This window comes from Panthera onca, chromosome D4, assembly GCF_046562875.1.
Source record: "Panthera onca isolate mPanOnc1 chromosome D4, mPanOnc1 haplotype 2, whole genome shotgun sequence".
Taxonomy (NCBI): Eukaryota; Metazoa; Chordata; class Mammalia; order Carnivora; family Felidae; genus Panthera; species Panthera onca.
The window spans coordinates 58,004,989-58,027,742 of record NC_138351.1 but is presented as its reverse complement, the minus strand read 5'-3'; the positions used below and the strand labels follow the sequence as shown (position 1 = coordinate 58,027,742).

At 44.5% G+C, this 22,754-nt stretch overlaps 2 protein-coding genes and 1 long non-coding RNA gene across 8 annotated transcripts in view; 1 reads left to right on the top strand and 2 right to left on the bottom strand.

Annotated features, from left to right (window-relative positions):
• Positions 1 to 1,439: 1,439 nt before the first annotated feature.
• LOC132663241 (uncharacterized) lies at positions 1,440 to 12,171 on the bottom strand. Its single transcript, XR_009602996.3, has 3 exons — positions 11,841 to 12,171; positions 10,102 to 10,195; positions 1,440 to 2,710 (listed from the first exon to the last, which is right to left on the bottom strand). It is a non-coding gene; the product is annotated as an uncharacterized LOC132663241 (long non-coding RNA).
• Positions 12,172 to 16,581: 4,410 nt separating this feature from the next.
• Positions 16,582 to 18,681, top strand: CIMIP2B (ciliary microtubule inner protein 2B). Of its 2 annotated transcripts, none has more exons than XM_060609420.3 (6): positions 16,582 to 16,712; positions 17,100 to 17,323; positions 17,413 to 17,630; positions 17,828 to 17,879; positions 18,102 to 18,154; positions 18,422 to 18,681. In XM_060609420.3, exons 1-6 carry the CDS (start codon positions 16,651 to 16,653, stop codon positions 18,641 to 18,643), a joined length of 831 nt encoding a protein of 276 aa, XP_060465403.3. In that variant the 5' UTR covers positions 16,582 to 16,650; the 3' UTR covers positions 18,644 to 18,681. The 2 variants fall into 2 exon arrangements, with proteins under 2 accessions (XP_060465403.3, XP_060465402.3); XM_060609419.3 differs by having other exon boundaries at positions 17,957 to 18,154.
• RUSC2 (RUN and SH3 domain containing 2) overlaps positions 18,616 to 22,754 on the bottom strand; it is a 65,985-nt gene continuing 61,846 nt past the window's right edge. For all 5 annotated transcript variants that reach the window (XM_060609390.3, XM_060609389.3, XM_060609387.3 and 2 more), the window contains 7 exons: positions 22,235 to 22,311; positions 21,851 to 22,025; positions 21,655 to 21,760; positions 20,887 to 20,933; positions 19,627 to 20,434; positions 19,395 to 19,532; positions 18,616 to 19,314 (listed from right to left, as the gene is read on the bottom strand). In XM_060609390.3, the coding sequence (XP_060465373.3) occupies positions 19,113 to 19,314; positions 19,395 to 19,532; positions 19,627 to 20,434; positions 20,887 to 20,933; positions 21,655 to 21,760; positions 21,851 to 22,025; positions 22,235 to 22,311 (1,553 nt within the window). In that variant the 3' untranslated portion in view covers positions 18,616 to 19,112. The remainder of the gene's footprint in view (positions 19,315 to 19,394; positions 19,533 to 19,626; positions 20,435 to 20,886; positions 20,934 to 21,654; positions 21,761 to 21,850; positions 22,026 to 22,234; positions 22,312 to 22,754) is intronic.

Here is a 22,754-nt window from a genome sequence, read left to right as displayed (position 1 = left end):
CAGAGCCTGACAGCTCAGAGCCTGAAGCCTGCTTCAGATTCTGTGTCTCCCTCTCTCTCTCTCTGCCCCTCCCCTGCTCGTGCTCTATCTCTCTCTTTCTCGCTCTCAAAAATAAATAAACATTAAAAAAAAAAAAGAAATTGTTTGAACCAAAATCCAAATAAGGTCAATACATCACAGTTGATGTATCTCTTAAATCTTTTTAAATCTTTAAGTTCATCCTCTTTTTTCCCTTACTGTTTTTGTCTTTTTAAAGTTGTTTCTTTCTTTCTTTCTTTCTTTCTTTCTTTCTTTCTTTCTTTCTTTCTTTCTTTCTTTCTTTTTTCTTTCTTTCTTTCAAGTAATCTCTATATCCAACATGGGTCTTGAGCTTACAACCTTGAGATCAAGAGTTGTGTGCTCCACTGACTAAGCCAGCCAGGAGCCCCGGTTTGTTTGTTTGTTTGTTTTAATGTTTATATATTTATTTTGAGAGACACACACAGCATGAGCAGGGGAGGGGCAGAGAGAGAGGGAGAGAGAGAGAATCCCAAGCAGGCTCCTTGCTGTAGGTGTGGAGCCTGTGGGGCTCAATCTGGGGACCACAAGATCATGACCTGACCTGAAATCAAGAGTCAGATGCTTAACCACCTGAGCTATCCAGGTGCCCGTTTTGTAAAGAAACCATGTCATTTGTTCTGTAACGTTTCTCAAAGTCTGAATTTTTCTGAGCTTCTTCTGGTAAATTTATCATGTTTCTCAGTCCCCTGTATTTCTGGTAAATTGGTAGTTAGAGACTTAATCAGATTTAGATTTGATTATTTTGGCAAAACTAATTCATCAGTGTGTTTAGTATTCTCTCTCTCTCTTTTTTAGTTTAGTACTCTTGTCAGGAGGCATACAGTGGCCTGTTTGTGAGGTAAATGATGATGTTCATTGTCTAGACCAGGGTTTCTCACACCTGGCATTACTGACATTTGGGGACAGATAATTCCTAATTGTAGGTGGCTGTCTGTGCATTGCAGGATGTTTAGCGACATCCTTGGTCTCTACCCACTGGATGCCAGTAGCAACTCCCCCAGTTGTGATAATCAAAAATGTCTTTAGACATTGCCAGTTGTCCCCTGGGGGACAAAAATTATCCCTGATTGAGAACCACTGCTCTAGTTTCATTAATAAAGGAGTTAGAAAATAATATTCTCATTCTGTTTTTCCTTCTTTGTTTAGTAGGTAGAATACCTCTATAAAGAGAAACTTTTCCACAACAGCTTGTTACCCAGAGATATATTTCATGCAGGAAGGGCAAGAAAAATGGTTGTTTCTTTTTTATTTTACCAGCTTTTAATGAGTTGGTTCCCTTGCATTCTCCAAAAGTGACCAGTGAGGTTTTTTTTTATGGTACCATTATGAACTCATAATTTGATACATGTATGATGTGTCTCAATTGTTGGTTGGTTGGCTGTTTTTATCATTTTTATTTTTTTATTAATTTTTTTTAATGTTTATTAATTTTTGAGAGAGAGACAGAGTGCGAGCCGGGGAGGGGCAGAGAGAGAGGGAGACAGAATTAGAAGCAGGCTCCAGGCTCTGAGCTGTCAGCACAGAGCCCGATGCGGGGTTTGAACTCAGGGACCGTGAGATCATGACCTGAGCCAAAGTCGGACGCTCAACCGACTGAGCCACCAGATGCCCTTTTATTAATTTTTTTAACATTTATTTGTTTTTGAGAGACAGAGCGTGAGTGGGGGAGGGGCAGAGAGAGAGAGAGAGGGAAACATAGAATCTGAAGCGGGCTCCAGGCTCTGAGCTGTCGGCACAGAGACCAACGCGGCGCTCAAACTCACAAGCTGTGAGATCATGACCTGAGTCGAAGTCAGACGTTTAACCGACTGCGCCACCCAGGCACCCTTGTTTTTATCATTTTTAAATTGTCCTATTTTGACCAGTTGGAACTTATTCAGGTTGGATCCTGAGTGGTTTTTTTTGACACAACCTTTAAGGTTTCTTGCTTTTTAATATAGTAAAATGTACCATGCTTATTTTGTGTATTCCTAAACCAGAGCTGGTATCAGCTATTTTTCCCAAAGATTCATAGTTCCTTTTAGTTGGAAATGGTATTTAGAGACTGTAATCTGGGATATAAGATTATTTGACTTTAGGAAGAGCAGTTTCATGAAGATAGTTGATTACCTATTGTTCTCAAAACAGTCCCCTCTACCATCTCTTTATTATGAAAAATTTCAAACATGCAGAAAAGTTGAAGGAATGCATAGTGAAGGGCTGTGTACCTTCATCTAGATTCAACAATTGTTAACATTTTGCTGTTTGTTCTCTTTGTGTGTCTCTCTCTAATGTGGTATGATATGATATATGACCTGATATAACATAATATATTTTTATTGTACCATTTGAAAATAAGTTTCTGACATCATGGCATTATTAGCATTATCCTTTAAGGTCATTTCCTCTATAACCAAAATACCATTATCACACCTTGAATTACTTCATTTGGTTTCTTGGTTCTCATATTTTATTGGCTCTTTCTTCTAGGTCTCTTTTGCTGATCTACTACATCTTCCTGACCTCTAAACAGTGGCGTACCAGGGCTCCATCACTGGACCTCTTCTGTTCTCTCTACACACATGCACAGCTGGTCATTTCTCTTGCTTGAGACCCTCAGTATAATGTTGAGTGATTTAATGACAGTAGATACTTGTATCTTGTTCCTGATCTTTATTTAAAAAAAAATTTTTTTTAAGTTTATTTATTTTTGAGATAGAGAGAGACAGAGCATGAACGGGGGAGGGTCAGAGAGAGAGGGAGACACAGAATCGGAAGCAGGCTCCAGGCTCTGAGCCATCAGCCCAGAGCCCGACGCGGGGCTCGAACTCACGGACCTACGTGAGATCGTGACCTGAGCCGAAGTCGGACGCTTAACTGACTGAGCCACCCAGGCGCCCCTTGTTCCTGATCTTTAAAAGAATGCTTTTAATTTGTCACTGTTGTTTTTTTTTTTTTTTTTTTTTTTTATAAAGTCTATTTATTCATTTTTGAGAAAGAGAGAGTGCAGGAAAAGGGCAGAGATAGAGGGAGACAGAGAATCCCAAGTAGGCTCCCCGCTATTGGGGCAGAACCGGATGTGGGGCTCAAACTCGCAAACTGTGAAATCATGACCTGAGCCAAAATCAAGAGTCAGACACTTAACTTTCTGAGCCACCCAGGTGCCCCTTAATTTTTCACTATTAGGTTTCATGTTTACTGTGGGATTTTTTTGTAGCTACCTATTCTAGTTAGTTCTTATCACATTAAGTGGCATGTAACTAATCACATCAAAACCCAGTGGCATAGGGGCACCTGGGTGGCTCAGTCAGTTAAATGTCCAACTTCGGCTCAGGTCATGATCTCACGGTTCATGAGTTTGAGCCCTGCGTTGGGTTCTGTGCTGACAGCTTGGAGCCTGGAGCCTGCTTCGGATTCTGTGTCTCCTTCTTCCTCTACCCCTTGCCTGCTCACCCTCTCTTTCTCTCTCTCAAAAATAAATAAACATTTAAAAAAACCCAGTGGCATAAAACAAGTACTTATTCTCATAAATCTATTGATTTGAGTCAGCATTCTAAACTAGAATTGGCTACAGTGTTTGGCTATATGCCATCTGTCTCTTGTTCTTCCTGGGACCCACTGATAGCCTCAGAATGTTCTTCTCATTGTGCTAGAAGAAGGGTAAGAAGACAAGTATGGTTTTGCAACTGCTTTTCATGCCTTAGGGTCATGTCATGTCTGTCAACATTCCAGTGACGAAAGCAAGTCATATGGCCAAGCCCAAAGTATACTGTCTATAGCAGGGATGGGAGGAAGGGAGAAAAAAGATTTCTAAACAATGATACATTACTTTAATTTTCTAAAATTAAACCAACGTTGCATTTATAGAATAAACTTAACTTGTTCTTGACGTTTTTCTTTTTCTTCTCCTTCTCCTTCCCCTCCTCCCCTCCCCCACCCCTCCTTCTTCTACCTTATTAGATTTGGGTTGCTTTTTAGGGTATTTTACAGTTTTATTTTTTATCAGTTTTGTATTGAAATATAATTCAAAGGCCATATAATTCACCCATTTAAAGTGTAAAATTCAGTAGTTTTTGTTATATGCACAGTTTTGCAACGATCATCACAATTAATTCTAGAATATTTTCATCATTCCAAGAAGAAACCTCATGTCCATTGGCAGTCACTCCCTATATCCTGCCCCACAGTCCTAGGCAACGGTTAGTTAACTTTCTCATTGTATAGATTTACCTCTTCTGGACATTTAATATATGGAATCATGTAATATATGGTCTCTTGGTGTCTTGTTTTTTTCACTCAGCATAACGTTTTCAAGGTTCATCCATGTGATAGCATGTATCCGTACTTCATTTTTTTTTTTATTGCTGAATAATATTCCATTGTGTGAATGTACTGTGTTTGTTCATTGGCTGATTGCCATTTGGGTTGTTTCCACTTTTTAGCTATTATGAATGATGCTCCTATGAATATTCATGTACAGGTTTTGTGTGGACATACGTTTTCATTGCCTCATGTTCCTCATTGTTTTGTTCCTCTATTCCCCCTTTACTACCTGTTTGGTTTAAGCTAATATCTTTTAGCATACCATTCTGGGTTTCCTATTTGCTTTTTTTAAACTTACATATTTTAGTTACTTTCTTGGTGGTTGCTCTGTGGATTATAATCTAGTCAAATTGTTGAAAGGTAAACACACAATTAATCACCTAAACCTTATATAGTTGATTTGCTTTGGGTAATTGCTGAAGAACACATAATCTGCTATAATGCTGGAGGTGGAAGTCCCCTAACATGTTGTCTAACTAGTAGTGCTGGCTAGTAAGAAAGCTATTGATAGTGCAATTTATTTTTCATGTCATAAGCCATCTTATACTCCTCTTATTCTCATTGTTTTTCAGTGGCTTCCTAGGGGTTTATAGTCAAGCAGATATCTTTTTCTTCTTTTCCAACACTTATGGTTCTTATTACTTGTTTTGGCTTCATGCACTGTCTAGACTGTCTAGAATAATGTTGAATAATAAGGGTGAAAGTGATCAGTTTTGTCTTGGTTCTGACTTCTGTAAGATTGCCTAAAGTGAAGGACTGTCAACTCTACACGCTGGCATCCAGCTTATGCCAATGGCAAATGTACCTAATCCTTAGTATTTTTTTTTGCTAAGCCACAGCCCTTTTTCAGAAACCTCACAGTAATATTCCCATAAGTGACTAGTTAATTGGAACTGGTATGATGAATGAGTTCTGTTTGCCAGTTCTGGCCCTGGATTTTCTCTTGGATGTAGTTTGATATTGGCTGTTCATTTCAAATATTCTTTATCATGTTTCTATTTCTGGTTTACTAAAAACCTTTTTAAAAATCACAAATGGGAACGTGCCTGGGTGGCTCAGTCAGTTAAGCGTCTGACTTTGGCTCAGGTCATGATCTCTTGGTCTGTGAGTTCGATCCCCACATCAGGCTCTGTGCTGACAGCTAAGAGCCTGGAGCCTGCTTTGGATTCTGTGTTTCCCTCTCTCTCTCTACCCCTCCTCCACTCATGCTCTGTCTCTCTCTTAAATAAATAAACATTAGAAAAAAAAAGCTTGCAACTCTTGTTTTTGGTTCAGGTAATGATCTCAGGGTTTGTAGTTTGAGCTCCTCATCAGGCTCCACGCTACTGGTGCAGAGCCTACTTTGGGTTCTCTCTCTCTCTCTCTCTGCCCCTACTCCCTCTGGCACACATGCTTTCTCTCTCAAAATAAACAAATAAACTTAAAAAGTTCACAAATGGGGGGGGGGGGGCTGGGTGGCTCAGTCAGTTGAGTGTTGGACTCTTGATCTCAGCTCAGGTCTTGATCTCAGGGCTGTGAGTTTAAACCCCAGGTTGGGCTTCACACCGGAAGTGAAGCCTCCTTAAAAAAAAAAAAAGATCTTAAAACAATTTTTTAAATGTTTATTTACTTTTGAGAGACAGAGAGAGACACAGAGTGCGAGTTGGGGGGGGGGCAGAAAGAGAGAGAGAGAGAGAGAGAGAGAGAGAGAGAGAGAAGGAGACACAGAATCTGAAGCAGGCTCAGGCTCTGAGCTGTCAGCACAGAGCCTGACAAGGGGCTCATGCTCACGGACTGCAAGTTCGTGACCTGAGCTGAAGTGGGACGCTTCAGTGACTGAGCATCCCAGGTACCCCAAAAATATCTTTAAAAAAAAATCACAAATGGATATTTAATTTTTTAAATGATTTCCCCATGTCTGTTAGAGTGATGAAATGGCTATTTCCTTTGGTGTATTCATGTTAATTACACTGATAGATTTTCTAGTTCAATCATTGCTGTAATCCTAGAAACATGACGTATATTATTCTTTTACAATATTGCTAGGGGTGCCTGGGTGGCTCAGTCAGTTAAGCGTCTGACTTCAGCTCAGATCAGGATCTCATGGTTTGTGAGTTTGAGCCCCACTTCAGGCTCTGTGCTGACAGCTCAGAGCCTGGATCCTTTGGATTCTGTGTCTCCCTCTTTCTCTGCCCCTCCCCGCTCATGCTCACTCTCTCTCTCAAAAATAAATAAACTTAAAAAAAATTTACAATATTGTTAGATTTTTTTTTTTTTATTATGTGCCAGACACCAGTGCTTCATGCTAGAGATACAACTGTGAACAATATCGACAGATAAAGTATCTGCCTGTATTGAACTCTCAATTCAGGGATGATAAAGAACATTTGCCAGCTCTCCCTGACGCTGTGCTTTTGGCAGAAACCACTCAAGATATGCTGTCTTGCAGAGCCTTGAGAGGTCCCAGAAAGAGGGCTGCGATCATTTAGTGGTATTTGCCACTGGATTGGAGGAGAGAAGACAGTGATGGCAAGCATCCTGCTATTTGCTATCCCTGGTTTGATGTTTTATTTAGGATTTTTCATCTGTATAACTTGTGTGAGGTTGTTAGGTCTTAGTAACTAATTTTGTAAATTGAGTGTAATGTAGGTCTTTTGGTAGGGGGCATCTATTCAACTGCTTTTTCAGTTTCTTCTGTGGCTATTGTCTTCTTCAGGTGTTCTGTGTCATTTTGGGTTGATATTCATTTATATTTTCCCAGACAATATTAATTGCACTGAGATTTTTTTGGTTTAGTTATATGAAGTTTCACTTAGTATTCTTTTTTTTCTTTTTTAATGTTTATTTATTTTTGAGAGAGAGTACGAGCCTGGGAGGGATAGAGGAAGCGGGAGACAGAAAATCCGACCAGGCTCCGCACTGTGTGGGTTCAGCTTTTGGCTTTGTCCAACAAAGCTGAGGATGGCAGAAAGGATTACTCAAGACTCCACAAGAGAGGTGAGAGGGAGGCTAAGGGAAGTGTCCGTGAGCTGCTCTCAACCTCCCGTATTTATTGAGCATACATTTAGGGTGACTTGTGCAATACATCAGTGGACTACATGTGAGTAATAACGTATAGAAAACGTGCAGAAACTCACATGTGGAACTTGAGAAACTCAACAGAAGACTATGGGGGAAGGGAAGGGGCAAAAATAGTTACAAACAGAGAGGGAGGGAGGCAAAATAAAAGACTCTTAAATACAGAGAACAAACTGAGGGTTGATGGAGCTGGAGGGGGAGAGAGGAAAATGGGTGATGGGTATTGAGGAGGGCACTTGTTGGATAAGCAGTGGGTGTTGTAGGTAAGCAATGAATCATGGGAATCTACCCTAAAACCAAGAGCACACTGTATACACTATATGTTAGCCAACTTGACAATAAATTATATATATATATATATACATATATAAAAAGAAATGTGCAGAAAAACAAGTTAAGACAGGATCAAATATTCCATGTGATAACATGGTCTAAGGAATTTATGAGCATAGGCAGGACCTAATCCCTAGATACACATTAACTAGATAAGCTAAGCATGGTCTGCTGTTTTCAGCAAGGCCAGAAAGCAGTGTTCTGCTTTGCCATGTATTCCCTATAATCTTCTAACCCAGGATATAGCTATTTGATTTCCCACAGTGCACTGTAGAGCCTGGTTTGAACTCAGGAACCGTGAGATCATAACCTGAGCCGAAGTCGAAAACTTAACTGATTGAGCCACCCAGATGCCCCTAGTATTCTTAGATAGTTAAAAAAAATTCCTGTGTGCCTGTGTTTTTAGCCATTTCCTCATGCCACCTGGAGGGCTTGTGTAGTCTTTTTCTCTTGGCTAGCTGTGCCAGTAGTTGGCTTATTTGCTTATTTATTTATTTATTTATTTATACAGCTCTTAGAATAATCATTTCAATTGTTTTTCTGGTTTCTGGTTTATTGGTGTCTACAGTCAGCTTCATAAATTTTTCCTCTTTTCCTTAGCTTATGATATTCCTCTTTTCCTAGGTTCTTGAGTTGACTGCTCAGCTGTTTGCTAGGCAATTTACATAGCTAGCTGGTTTAAAAAAATTTTTTTACGCTCGTTCATTTTTGAGAGACAGAGTCCAAGAAGGGGAGGGGCAGAGAGAGAGAGAGAGAGAGAGAGAGAGAGAAACCGAAGCAGGCTCCAGGCTCTGAGTTATCAGCACAGAGCTCGATGCTATGCTGGAACTCACGAGCTCTGAGATCATGACCTGAGCAGAAGTCAGCTGCTTAGCCGACTGAGCCACCCTGGCGCCCTTAGGTAATTAGTTGGTTTTAGATTTGTTTACCTGGCTAGCCTGTCTGCAGCCTATTCTGCTGACGTCCTCACAGTCTGCAGTGCATGACCCCCTGCCCTCGCTAGGCACAGCTAATTGGTAAGGGTAGACAGTTCATCTGCTGGGAGACCAGGCCTCAGAGACATGAATGTGGTATAGATACATATCAGTGTCCATCTATATCTGCTTCTCCTTTCTTCATTGGGCATGTGGAATCTCATACTTCCAAGCTGCAAAATGTTAACAATTGGTAAATCTAAGTAAAGGTTATATTTTTATTGTGATTTTTCTGTAGGTTTTTTTTTCCAAGTTAAAACTTTAAAAAATATACCAGTGCCCTAATTCCCAGAATAACCTGGATGGGGCCAGCCATGAATATTTAAAAAAACCACTCTAGGTAATTCTGAAGCACATTCCTGCTTAAGAAATCACTGTTGTAGGGATGCCTGGGTGGCTCAGTCAGTTAAATGTCTGATCTCCACTCAGGTCACAATCTTGCCGTTCATGGATTCCAGCCCTGCATTGGACTCTGTGCTGACAGCTCAGAGCCTGGAGCCTGCTTTGGATTCTGTGCCTCCCTCTCTCTCTGCCCCTCTCCTACTCACCATGAAAAGAGATCCAGAGAGTTTACTAATTTACCCAAGGTTGTATAGTTAGTAAGTGACAGATCCAGAACTGAGCCTATGTCCTTAGTCATGATGTCAGTATGCACTTGAGGCTAAAACTTGCCTCAATAAAGATTTGATTGAGTTCTCAGTTGTTATTTATCTCTAAATGATGGTATGTAATCATACTTTTTTTCTTTTGCTCTAAGAATTATTTAAGAGGGCATTTAAAAAATGTCTTAGTGTTGTTTTTTTTGTTTGGTTAACCTAATTTTTATTTTCCGTTTACAGGTTTATTGTGTTTGTGTGAGAAAATGTGGCTTATTTTGTGCTTGTTGGGATTTTTGAGATTTTTCCTTGTGGCTTAAAGTAATTTTTTTTTTTTTAATCTCTATTGTGGCAATTTATTGTATTTTGACTTTCTCTGTATCTCTGTCTCTTCTTTAAAGTTGTAAAATCACTGTGGTTAGGAATTCTGTCTAATTCATTTATTCATCTCTGCATAGACCAGAATGTAATTGCCTGGCAGAGATGTTCAATAAAAGTTAGTTGACTGAATAAATTAATATTGATCCTTGTGGATTTTAAGAATACTATACATATAAAAATGCCAGAAGGAGGGGCGCCTGGGAGGCTCAGTTGGTTAAGCGTCTGACTTGATTTTGGCTCAGATCATGATCTCATGGTTCAAGAAACCGAGCCCAGAGTTGGGCTCTGCGCTGGCAGCACGGATTCTGCTTGGGATTCTCTCTCTTTCCCTCTCTCTCTCTGCCCCCCACCCAAAAAAAATAAATAAACTTTTTAAAAAAGCCAGAAAGAGACTGTACCATTTCCTTTCCTTTGATCCATCCTCTGTGATATTGATAGTGGCCTATTTTCAGGACAACTAATAGCTCAATAAGATTCAATTGAAGCTGCATTCTAAGAGGAAAATGCACATTTTAAAGATCATTGAAGCATATGAGATTTTACAACTATAGTTGCATTTAGGAATTACTCTGAGAACATGCCAAAATTTCTATTATTTTTTAAAAAATGTGTTTTTTAAGCCCATAAAATATTTTCACTGGTAAATAGATAAGGGAGTTAGAACTGGAAGGAATTTTTTTTTCCTTTAAAGATTTTATTTTGAAGTAATTCCCACACCCAATATGGGGCTCAAAGTCACAACCCCGAGATCAAGAGTCACATGCTCCACTGACTGAGCCAGCCAGGTGCCCCAGAACTGGAAAAAGTCTTAATAGCCATCCAATGCATCTCTTTCATTTTACAGATGTGGCTCAAAGTCTTTAAGTAATTTGCACAGACCTGTATTACCCATCCCATGTTCTAGTTAGGACTAGACTATATGACCAGTTTTTAAAGTCCCCTGTGTATAGTTAATAAGTCATCCTTATTCATATTCTGGTATTCCTTTTTAATATTTTGACTTCTTGAGTTACTAAAGACAGAAAAGTATATTAAAGTCTTCTAGTCAATACCACCATTTCTGGTCATTTCTACTTGGATTCCTTCCATCCCCACCCTACCTCTTGGATGTCAAATGCTAAGATTTGGGTTACCATAATCTTTGGTTTATGATATAGTCTCATCATTTGTTGATGCTTTGATTGATTTCTTCTTAATGTGTAAATAAGATGTGTCTTAATGTGTAAATAATGTGTAAATAATAAGAATTTATGAAACCACCATCCCAAACAAAAACTGGGATCTTGACATTAACGTACATCTCATTGTATGGTCTCCTCTCTCATTTTGTCTCACTCCATGTGAGGTAAGCATCTGAAACTCATGCCCATCATTACCTTGCTTTCCTTTTTATGTAGGTTTATTGCATCTCTCCCTCTCTGTATATTTCTTTTTGCCTATTTTGCCCATCCCCTCTGGCAACCACCACTTTGTTCTTATGAGTCTGTTCATTCATTTGTTTTGTTTTGTTTTTTTGATTCTACATATAAGTGAAATTATGTGGCATTTGTCTTTCTTGGTCTGACTTACTTCACTTAGCATAATACCCTCTAGGTTCAGCCAGGTTGTTGCAAATGGTATGATTTCTTTTTCTATGGCTGAGTAATATTGCATTGTGTATATATACACACCACATCTTTATCCATTCATCTTACTGACAGACACTTAGGTTGCTTCCGTATGTTGGCTGTTATAAATAATACTGCAATGAACATAGATAGGGGTGCATATATCTTTGGAATTAATATTTTCATTAGAATTATTGGATCATTTTTATCTATTTACTTGAATTTAAAAAGGGTTTCATGTTGTCTGTAATCTTTTGGAGTTTATTCTTTTCACTTCTTGTTTCACTTTTGATGGTCTCTTGATCTGAGAAATATTTTTCAAAGGCCCCATGATTTTCTTTCCATTTATCCTCATAGAGGGGATTTATGCTTGACCGTATTGTCTTACAATCAAATGACTGACCTGGGATCCATCTGAAATTTTTGATTGATAAATATTCTGATTGATTTTTAAAAATTGAGATAGAGTTGACATATGACATTATATTAGTTTCAGGTGTCCAACATAATGATTTGATATTTGTACTTACATGAAATTTTACAGCAATTCCTGGTCAGGATCAAAGGCAGAGCCACAGAAAGTTATAGACTGCTGTTTTGGAGACCTAACAGGCTGTGTGGAACAGGCAGGGCACTGATGTGGCTTTCCTAACTGGACCTTCATTTCATGGATGGGTCGAATCCTAGTGAAACATTCTCTGCACCAACACTGGGTTTGCAGTGTCCACCAGGAGCAAGTTGTGGTTGGGTTGCCATGACGACCGTCCCCTGGAATGGGGCACAGAGGCAATGAGCATTCCTGTGGGCCCCTTAGCTAGTTCTTTCACTTCCTTCCCAGGTTAGAACACCTTTCTGATCTTCACAGATCTTAGAAATATTGTCTACACAGATGGAAACAATAATAGTTACAGGCCATTTCACCAATAGGAGTAGACTGCTTTTTCACAAATCTAAGACTTCACACAAATCTAAGACTAACTGTATGCAGTATGTATTAACTCACACACTGATTCTAACTGCCATGGTCTGTTCTACAGAATTTGTTCTAGTCTCTATGTTTTTTTATTTTTTTATTTTTTATTTTTTTTTTTTAATTTTTTTTTTTTTTAACGTTTATTTATTTTTTTTGAGACAGAGAGAGACAGAGCATGAATGGGGGAGGGTCAGAGAGAGAGGGAGACACAGAATCGGAAGCAGGCTCCAGGTTCTGAGCTGTCAGCCCAGAGCCCGACGCGGGGCTCGAACTCACGGACCGTGAGATCATGACCTGAGCCGAAGTCGGACGCTTAACCGACCAAGCCACCCAGGCGCCCCGTCTCTATGTTTTTTTAAAAATAAAATTTAAAAATATTATTTTTGAGAGAGAGAGAGAGAGAGAGAGAGAGAGAGAGACAGAGTGCCAGCGGAGGAGGGGCAGAGAAAGAGGGAGACACAGAATCCAAGGCAGGCTCCAGGCTCTACGCTGTCAGCAAAGAGCTCTATGCGGGGCTCGAACTCACAAACTGTGAGATCATGACCTGAGCTGAAGTCAGACACTTAACTGAGTCGCCCAGGTGTCCCTAGTCTCTACATTCTAATGTATACTCCAACTTAAGTTTGAACTTTCATTTTCTCAGCTTCACACTCTTTCCCCTGAGCCCCCAACCTCTGTTACTGTTCTCAGCTCTTTTCCTGTCTCCCATTCCCAACAAATTCCAACCAAACACTATGAATTGCTGTTTAGCTAGCACTTAACATAAGCAAACACTGGGCCAGTTGCTCTTTTTGTATCATCTCGTGCTACTATCTTGTCCTGCTATCTATTTTGTCCTACTCAAAGAAGAAGTAACAGTAATGTCCTCATTTTATGGATAAGAAAACTGAGGGTTAATGAGATGAATTTGGCTAAGGTCCATATCTCTAGTGAAGCTCGAATTTGAACTAGTTTTTTTTTGTTGTTGTTTGTTGGTTTTTGTTTTTATTTTTATGTATGATGCTTGGGCTCTAAGTAAAAGAAAACTTAAACTGGCCTTAACAATAATGAAATTAATTATTTCACATAAAACGATTGGTTAAGGGGTGCCTGGGTGGCTCAGATGGTTAAGCACCTGACTCTTGATTTTGGCTCAGGTCATGATCTCATGGTTCCTGGGACTGAGCCCCTTCTAGGGCTCCTCATTGACAACACAGAGCCCCCTTGGGTGGGATTCTCTTTCTCCCCCTCTATCTGCCCCTCCCCCACTTATGCTTGCTCATTCTCTCAAAATAAATAAACATTAAAAAAAAGGTTGATTAATTCAGTAGCTCATCAAGGACCCAGGCCTTTCTACTTTACCATCCATCCTTGCTGTATTCAGGTTTTGTCCTCAGATTAGCTTTGCATTCCACAAAGTTTCATGATGCCTACCAAAGTTCTGTCATCATGTCCATATAATTTCTAGAGGCGGAAAGGGACATTATTCCTTCTTGTCCATCTCTCTTTCTCTAATTTGTCATGCATCTTTTTTTTTTTTTTTAAGATTTTGAAAAAACATTTATTTATTTTGAGAGAGAGAGAAAGAAAGAGAGAGAAAGAAAGAGAGAGAGAGAGAGAGAGCACGTGCACAAGCAGGGTAGCAGCGGAGAGAGAGGGAGACACAGAATCCAAAGTAGGCTCCAGGCTCCGAGCTGTCAGCACAGAGCCTGACGTGGGGCTTGAACTCATGAACTGTGAGATCATGACCTGAGCCAAAGTCAGACACTTGACTGGCCACCCAGGCACCTCTGTTATGCATCTTTTTAAACAGCATTTTAAATTGCTTACTTTTCTTGGGACCCTCTCTCATCCTGGCTGACTTCCCTTTATTGTCCAGAATGCCACCAGCCCATGCAAGGGGACAGGATCACTATTATGGGCTTAGACTAATTAAGACTCATTCCCAGGGCTGGCTCCAAGCTTCTCTGAAGTTTCTGGCTGCTCCACAGAACAGAATTAAGGTTCTGTTAGGAAGAAGGAGATGGGAGTAGGGAACAGGTACACAGTGTGCGACCAATAGTTGGGTTGGATTCTGTCAGGGAATCCACAAGTCCAGGTTGTTAACCTTGACACACTGTTACTTTTCTGGGCTCCCCTCAGTTCCCATCCCCATCTAGCGTATTTCCTTAATAGTGAGTCAAGTCCCCTACAACTCTAGCTCTAAAGGACACATTCCAAGGCTGTCTTTGGCAGAACAGCAAGGAACGTGAAATGTATTCCTTGGGGCCCAGTGTGCTTGTGTAATCCCCAGGTCAGTGACATGTGTTTGGTCAGCCTGGGCACTGTCAGTTGGGTAGGGGGAAGAGCAGAGGCTCTGCCTCCTGGAAAGGTGTACTGACCTGGCCCTGACTCAGCCCCAGAGCTGAGTTCCAGTCATGCTCCCTTCTGAGATCTCCTTTATTTAAAAAAAATTTTTAATTTATTTTTATTTTTTTAAATAAAAACTTTTTAATGTTTATTTATTTTTGGGAGAGAGAGATAGAGAGAGACAGAGCACAAATGGGGGAGGGGCAGAGAGAGAGAGGGAGACACAGAGCCTGACACAAGGCTCAAACTCATGAGCTCTGAGATCATGACCTGAGCCAAAGTCAGACGCTTAACCAAATGAGCCACCCGGGCACCCCTGAGATCTTTCTGGTCTGTACTCCTCTTAGAATCCGAATTGTTTTCCCCCTCCTTTTTTTAAAATTAAAAAAAAAAATTAAATGTTTATTTATTTTGAGAGAGAGACAGTGAGTAGGGGAGGGAAGAGAGAAAATGTGAGTAGGCTCTGCGCTGTTCGATCCCGTGAACTGTGAGATCATGACCTGAGTTGAAATCAAGAGCTGGACGCTTAAAGAATTGAGCCACTCAGGTGCCTCCCCTACTTTTTTATAGTTTGTATTTATTTTGACAGAGAGGGGAGAGAGAGAGAATCTCAAGTAGGCTCCTTGCTGTGTTAGTGCAGAGCCTGACACAGGGCTTAAACCCACAAACAATGAGATCATGACCCGAGCCAAAGTCAAGAGTCGGATGGACACTTAACCAACTGAGCCACCCAGGCACCCCTTCCTTTTTTTTTTTTTTAATATGCTCTGCAGCCAGTGTGGGGCTTGAACTCATAACCCTGAGACTAAGAGTTGCATGGTCTACTGACTGAGCCAGCCAGGTGCCCCCTGAATTGTTTTCTTAACAAATTCTAATTTGTTCTTAAAACCCTAGTCTTAAAAACCCAACATTACTGTCGTATCTCCTTTCCGTGACCTCCCACATTAGGAAAACCAATATCCACTGAATTTACTAACCAGTCACAGATCTCCCATATGTGTTAGAAGCTTTGAGAAAGTATTAGACAATAGGGAAGAAAATTAAGTTTTAGTAGCTGTGTGCCAGGTGCCTGGGGTAAATTCTTTCCCACACTGACTTTATCCTTAACAGCACCCTGATAGGTTGGGTTATTTTAACTTTCATGTTAGAGTTTAGGGAATTCAGGTTCAGAAGTTAAGTTGCCTGCTCACAAAAGGTAAGGTTGGCTCAAGGCCACAAGCTATTAGGAGCGCATGACTGCGTGACCTCACGCCCATGCTCTTTCTCCTACCCTTCCCCTCTTCTGACTTCATGGTCTTTACTATTACAAAACACATTTGTATATATTAATTTTAGCCTCACAACAGTAGCAGGGTGAGTCCTAGTATCTGCATTTTGTAAATGATGGTGGGGTTCAGAGACACTAAATGACTTGCCCAAAGTCATGTGGAGTTTAGCTCTTCTGACTACAGAATGTGTGTAGGAAAGCATGGCATAATTTGTTGAATGATGACCCAGATTATGGTGGGTAATCAATAAATAATTCATCAGATTAAATTACTGAAAATAAACTATGTCACTGCTTTGAGGTCCCTAGGTTCCTTTTTCTCCCTGTGACCTCCCCTCTGGGCTTCCCTCAGAGACCTCTTTTCCCAGGAACTCTATCACCTCCAACCAAGACTCACAAAGAGTAGCACCCACATGTCTTCAGGCAGGAGGCTTAAGAAGGAAGGGTCTTCTTTTATGATAGAGCTGAGTGGACCTAACAGTTTTTGTTCTTTCCCTTCCCACCTTAGGCCTTCCTGGAATGGGGAGGCCCTACTCAGAATTTTCCCTGCCCCACTTGGCCGACTGCATTTGTTCTGGAGTAGACAAACCAGTGAGTCCCTGCTCTCCTGTTTCACTGGCCTTTGCCCTGGCAGTTATCAAACTAATGCCTCCTCCTCTCTCCTCCCCTGGCACTGCCTCCTGCCTCTGGCTCCGCCCCACAGCCCTGGACACAGTACACAGAGCCCAGAGTTTGGGCTCCAAGGGAAACAAAAGGAACTGCCTGGATTCCCATGGCTATGGCCAGCACCTTCATACCAGGGCTGAACCCCCAGAACCCTCATTATATCCCAGGGTAAGACTTCTGCTTGCTTCTGGAAATAGGCATATAGGGATATGGGAATTGTGCCACTTAGATCTTGGAGGCCAAGTAGACATACTGGTATTTGGGAGGCCCAGGGCTGGGATATTTATGGTTTTTGATGGAAAAGGAAAAGCAAGGCAATAGTGGTAGCTGGGCCTGCCACAAAACTCTGTTGTCTTCTCTATGGTAACAGGGTAACAGCAGAGGGGAAGGGTTGAAAACCTAGAGAACTGAGAAATGCCTGCTCCAAATAGGCACACAGCTGAATCCAGAAAAAAAAAATCAGGGCTTCAGAGGTCTCTGTGTCTATCTCTGGGGGTGATGGAGCAGAGGGAGACTGGAGGTGAGTTGTGTGTGTGGGGGGGTCCTGTGCTACAGGTACACCGGACACTGCCCACTACTTCGGTTCAGCATGGGCCAGACCTATGGGCAGATGACTGGTCAGCTACTTCGAGGAGCTCCTGGCCTGGCCTGGCCCCCTGCCCATCGCACACTTCTGCCTCCCATCCGGCCTCCACCATCTCCTGAGGTTCCCAGAGGAAGACCATCTGTCAGGCGTGGACATGAAAGGCTCAGTTCCAGCATGATCCCAGGGTACACAGGTATGTATGTGTGGTCTGAATAGGTGTCCTTGTCCCAGAACATGTGCCCCAAACACTAATCGAAATCCTCCTTGCCCCCTCCCACCCAGGTTTTGTACCCCAGGCACAGTTCCTCTTTGCCAAGAACTGTAGCCAGGTCTGGACTGAGGCTCTGAATGATTTCACTCAGTGGTCTGGGGGACAAAGGAGTCAAGAACTGCCGAAGGAAGCCAAGGGAGAAAAAGACGTGGGGAAAGACCAAGAACCAAAGCCAGAGTCAGAGCTGGAGGCAGAGAAGGAGCTGGAGCCGGGGCAAGAGGCAGAACAAGTGAGACCAACAAGGCTGGAGAGAGTGCAGGGGGAGTTGGTAGTGTGACCAGGCCTAGGGGTGGCCATGAGTAGCATGACTCTGGGTACAGGGAGTATGGGCCTGACTGCCAGCTCCAGCTCCCAGGGAGCTTCTGGTAGAGCACAGGAGCTGAATTTGATGCCCTTATTTTTTCTCTATCAACTTCCCCTCACAAGGCTTCCCCCTATTCCATGGATGACAAAGATCCTCGCAAGTTCTTCATGCCAGGTGAGAGGAAGTGGGTAATGATCAAAAGCATGGGGAGGCTCCCAGGAGGTCCTGACTCAGTATCCCCATCCCCCTAGGCTTCACTGGTTATGTGCCCCGGGCCCGCTTCCTCTTCGGCTCCAGCTTTCCTGTGCTCACCAACCAGGCACTGCAGGAATTTGGACAGATGTATTCAAGGGGCAGATCCCAGAAGGATCCCAAACATCTCCCCCCACTTTCTAGGACCTACCCTCAGAACCTGGGCCTGTTACCTAACTATGGAGGCTATGTGCCAGGTGAGGATAGCCCCAGAGGGAAGTTTCGGGGACCAGAGTATTTGTACGTGTGTGGCACGGGTGGAAGTGGTTTGGGGGGTTGGAACTAATAGATATGGACGGGGGGCTTGGATCACGTGGTTCAGCTTACCACTGCGCAGAAAAGGAAACGGAGGTAGCCCACAGTGGAAGTTGGGACAAGATTTTGGAGGGCTTAGGCACTGACTGAGAAATAAATGGCTTTTCCATGCTACCAGCTACAAGTGACAGACTGTCTTGTCCATATAGGGTATAAGTTCCAGTTCGGTCGCACGTATGGGCATCTCACCCATGATGCACTGGGCCTCAGCACCCTCCAGAAGCAGCTCCTGGTATAGGTACCTGGACTTCAGGTTCTGTCTTCCCTTTCTTCCTATCCCAGCCATCCTTTTGCAAGGAAGAGAGGTGGGCCGCAGGGTGGGGGGAGGCACAAAGAAAAATGGTTTGGAGGCCGAGCACCTTTTTTATTAATAGGTGTAATAAATAAATAAATAAATACATAAACAGAAGTCTGGGCTCCTCCTCCCTCTTCTGACCACGAGGCACTGGCCACAGCCTATTTACATTTGGGGGCTTAGGGAGCTGGCCCCAATACTGTCACCCATCCTCCTCACCACCTGGCCTAGGGAACCCTGCAAATGGGCCTCTGGTCACCTCCCTCCATAGGGACATGCTAATCTGTACCTATGGAAGGGCCAGCCCAGATGGCCGGGGAAATCCTGGCAGCCCAGTGCTGCATCCCTTCCCTCCTTTCCGGGGTGGAGGTCTGGATGAGGTCACTGGGACAGTTAACGGGGAGTAATTAATACTGAGCACAGGGATGTATGGCCCCCAGCTCTTAGTCTGCTCTCTGTGGCCAAGCCAGAGGGCTTGGGAAGGGCTCTCAGGCTCTGAGTTGGGGGTTATGAGGGTCCCTGAGGCCACCAACATGCACAGGGCCTCAGTTTTGGCTGCTTCCAGGGGTTGGACTTGGAGTTGGGGTCAAGGTCACATAGGCCAGTGGCACCAGGCCGGTGTCGGGGCCGCGGCTGCAGCGCAGCCAGTCTCCTCCAGCTGGCCCCAGCACCCGGAGGATATCTCCCTTGTGGAAGCTCAGCTGTCCAGGGCCTGTGGCCAGATGATGGCAGAGTGCCTTCACCTCGCTGGGGAAACAACAAATGGAGGTCAGAGAAACCCCATCCAAAGCCAAACCTAGCCCCCAATCCTATCTCCCAGGGCTTACCATGGAGGCTTGGAGGGCAGAGCTGGAGAGGGTGGCTCCTGCAGGCTCTCCCTGGGCTCTGGCTCCCGGCGGGCACCCACTGTCTGTGCCACTAGTTGGAACATGGACTTGTCCAGGCTCAGCCAGTCAGAGGGTAGCCTAGAAGAGAGCAGCTAGAGCTCTGGCTCTGTCTGTACCCTGGCTTAGAGAGGCTCCCCAAATCCCTCCGTCTACACTATGGGATGCCGCTCACCTGTTTGCGGGCCGGGTCTCACGCTGAGCCTTTCGGGAGCCAAAGAGGTGGCCCCACTTGATGCCCCCAGGTGAAGGTTCTGAGGCTCCTTCCTCATTTTCTGCTGAGGGGGCAGTGGACCCTTCCCTCTCCCGGCTGCGCCTCAGCTCAGCCAGCACAGAATCAGGGGGGCTCCCCATCCAGAAGGGCCAGCCCCTATCCCGGCCAAGGGTCTCCTCAGGGGCAGGGCAGGCCTCCGCCCCCTCGACTACTCCCTCTCGAGGGGGTGGCCCCCCACTTCCTGACCCTTTCTTTTTCTCACTGCTGCTACTGCTGCCACCACGGGGGAACCTAGAGCACTCAGCTGAGCCATCGATGTAGACCTGGGAACTCTGCATGAGCTGGTACCACCAGCCGGCCTGCCCGCCTCGGGCCCACCTGCCACGCCCTGGGCCCCCAGCTGCCTCTGCCACCTCTTCTGTCTCCTCTTCCTCTTCATCCTCTCCACCTTCTGAGGCACCCACACCCTTCACCCGCTCCCCATGGACTGCCCTCTCCGTGTCTCCAGGGCCCTCCTGGCCCCGAGCCCGGGCCAGCTGCAATGTTGAGTGGGCGGACAGCAGTAGGTCCTGGGACACCCGCAGCAGCTCCTTGTGCTGCCGCTGCTGCTGCCCACTTTGCAGCAGCCGGTGCTGGAACAGCAAGTCGAGGCTGAAGGGCAGCAGGGCCAGGGGCTGTAGCAGCAGCAGCAGCTCCTCAAAGAGGCTAGGGCACACAGTGTGTGCTGCACTCAGGAAGCCCCACGGCTGGTAGTGGGTCTGGATGATATCTAGGGGAGAAAGAGAGAGGCCTGAGTCACACAGAGAAGCACAGCCTGGCCTGGGGTGGGCCTTTGAGAAGCAGCCCTGGCAGAGCCACTGCATATGGCCACACAGGCTGTGTACTGTGCCCTCGGATGCACTCCAGTGGAAACGATGCCGCCTCAAGTTGTGCAGGTCGCGACCTCCAAACCCTAAGTGGCAGCCCCAAGTTCAGAGTGGAGGTGTTGGGGTTCCTAGCCACCCTGACTTCCACACTGCCTGAGTATCCTGCTGACTCCAAGGCTCTAACACAAGTAGAAGCTGGGGGAAGTTTTGGGCAGAAGCCCCGGCTTTGAGGATGAAAGTTTGTGGGGTTCCCTCCCCACCTCTAGAATCTGTAAAGAGCTGTGCCTCCCTCTTTGAGCCTCTGAGGTCTGGTCTATATTGAGTTTGCAAGAGAGAACAGTGTTCTGGGCATTACCTTCGTGGTTATAGAGGTGGTTAAACCAGAACTCCAGGGACCGGATGCTGTAGGGAAATAGGTGAAGAGAGTTGAATCTTGTGTGGATATAGCCAGATGATAAGGTACAAAGGAGATGGACATCGGGTCAGACATAGAGCAGAGGTATAGGCTGAACACCCCCCTTCTATGGCTACCTGGTTCATTTCATGTAATCTAGTTCTGGAAAGTCAGCGGGGACGTTGGGAGGGGGTGAACATGTGATTCACAAGCCAATTTCTTCCCTCTAGAAAGGAGTTGGCTTGCATAGGACCCAAGAAGTCAGGGCAGCTACTGAGTGAGAGTACAGGGTACCCATCCCAAAGGGGATGGCCTGGGCCCATACTTGAGAAAGAAAGATACTAGGATGTGGATCTCAAGATGGATTTACGGGCAGGCAGGATTTGGAAGTAGTGCTGGAATGGAGTGGATCAAAGTTTACAATATCCAAAGAACCAGATTAATTTCCAAATAAGCCAGATTGTGGAATAAAAACCAGATTAAAAGCAAATGACCATGTTGGTGATCAGTGCCAGAGGGTTGTGGGTGTGGTGGGAAACCAGTGACCTACTGAGAGAGGCTATAGCTAGATGGGAGTGGCGGGGGAAGGAGGAAGGTGAGCCTGAGCCCTGGCCACAGATCCTGTGGATCCACCTGACTGTCTCAGTCTAGGGAGTTGGTTCCTCAGAAGTGGCGGAGCCTAGGGGAGAGGGCTGGTGGTTTGCAGCTCTTGTTGCCCCACACACTCACTTGAGCAGGCCAAGAATGAAGGCGTTGAAACGCATGGTGTGACTGGTGAGCTCTGGGAATTGGCTGACTTTGTTGTAGAGGCCATGCAGGACCTTGGTAGACGGGCCTGAGAGGAAGCCAGAGTTAGCAGTCACATGTCCAGTCTCTGGAACCCTAATCTCAGCCTGGAGTCCCCATCTTGCCACCCAGCACTTACCCAGCTGTGTGGAAGCCTCAACCACACTCCACGGCATGTTCTTACGTTGCCCAATGATGACATCTAGCACAAAGGCCTTGAGCCCATCCTCCAGCACAGCCTGGACCGCAGGGCACAAGTACTTCAGAACCAGGTGGCCCACATTGGGGCTCACAGAACTATTCCCCAGCTTTGCCTGTGGATGCAGTAGACAAGTACAGAGAATCATTTGAGGCCTGACCTTGGTCCTTTCTGACTCTCTTAGGCCTGAGCATGCTTCTCTTGAGATCCCCATCCCGAAGCTCCCAATTCTGGGTTCTTGGTGCAAGAGAGCAGGAGGAAGTGGTTGCACAGAATGGGTGAGGGTCAGCCGGGTAGAGCTCAGCTCTCCAGTTTCTTGCCTACCTTCACCCCAGGATCCCGGCTTGTGCCAAAATGGGCCACAATGAGGTCCACAGCAGTGTTAACTGCTTTCACCAGCCCTGCAAGTAAGAATTTGATGTGTGACAGGTTCCTAAGCAAGTCCCTGGGCAACGTGGCTGAAACGGAGCCCTCTGTGGAGAGAGGGAGGGGCTTCCACTCTTTCTCTCTGTCTCTGCACACGGATCTCAGTCTCACCGAGGACCAGTCCCTGGCCCCTTGTTTTTGCCCAGTTCTCAAGCCCTGCACTGCTTTCACCACCAGTGGATCCATCTCACCAACTGCATCTTCAAGACCTTCTTACTCCATATCCTAGATGAATCTAACTATTCATCTTCTCTGCTATGAGAAACCAGGCTAGTGGCTGCTGGAGAAAGTCCGGGGCCACTCATAACAGTGATCGACAAGGGCACTTCTTGGATGTGCGTCTCGTGGTACGCCCTGCTATCCTTTCACATTGCCAAATCTTTACCCCTCTTCTCAAGCCCTTGATTCTACTTCACCT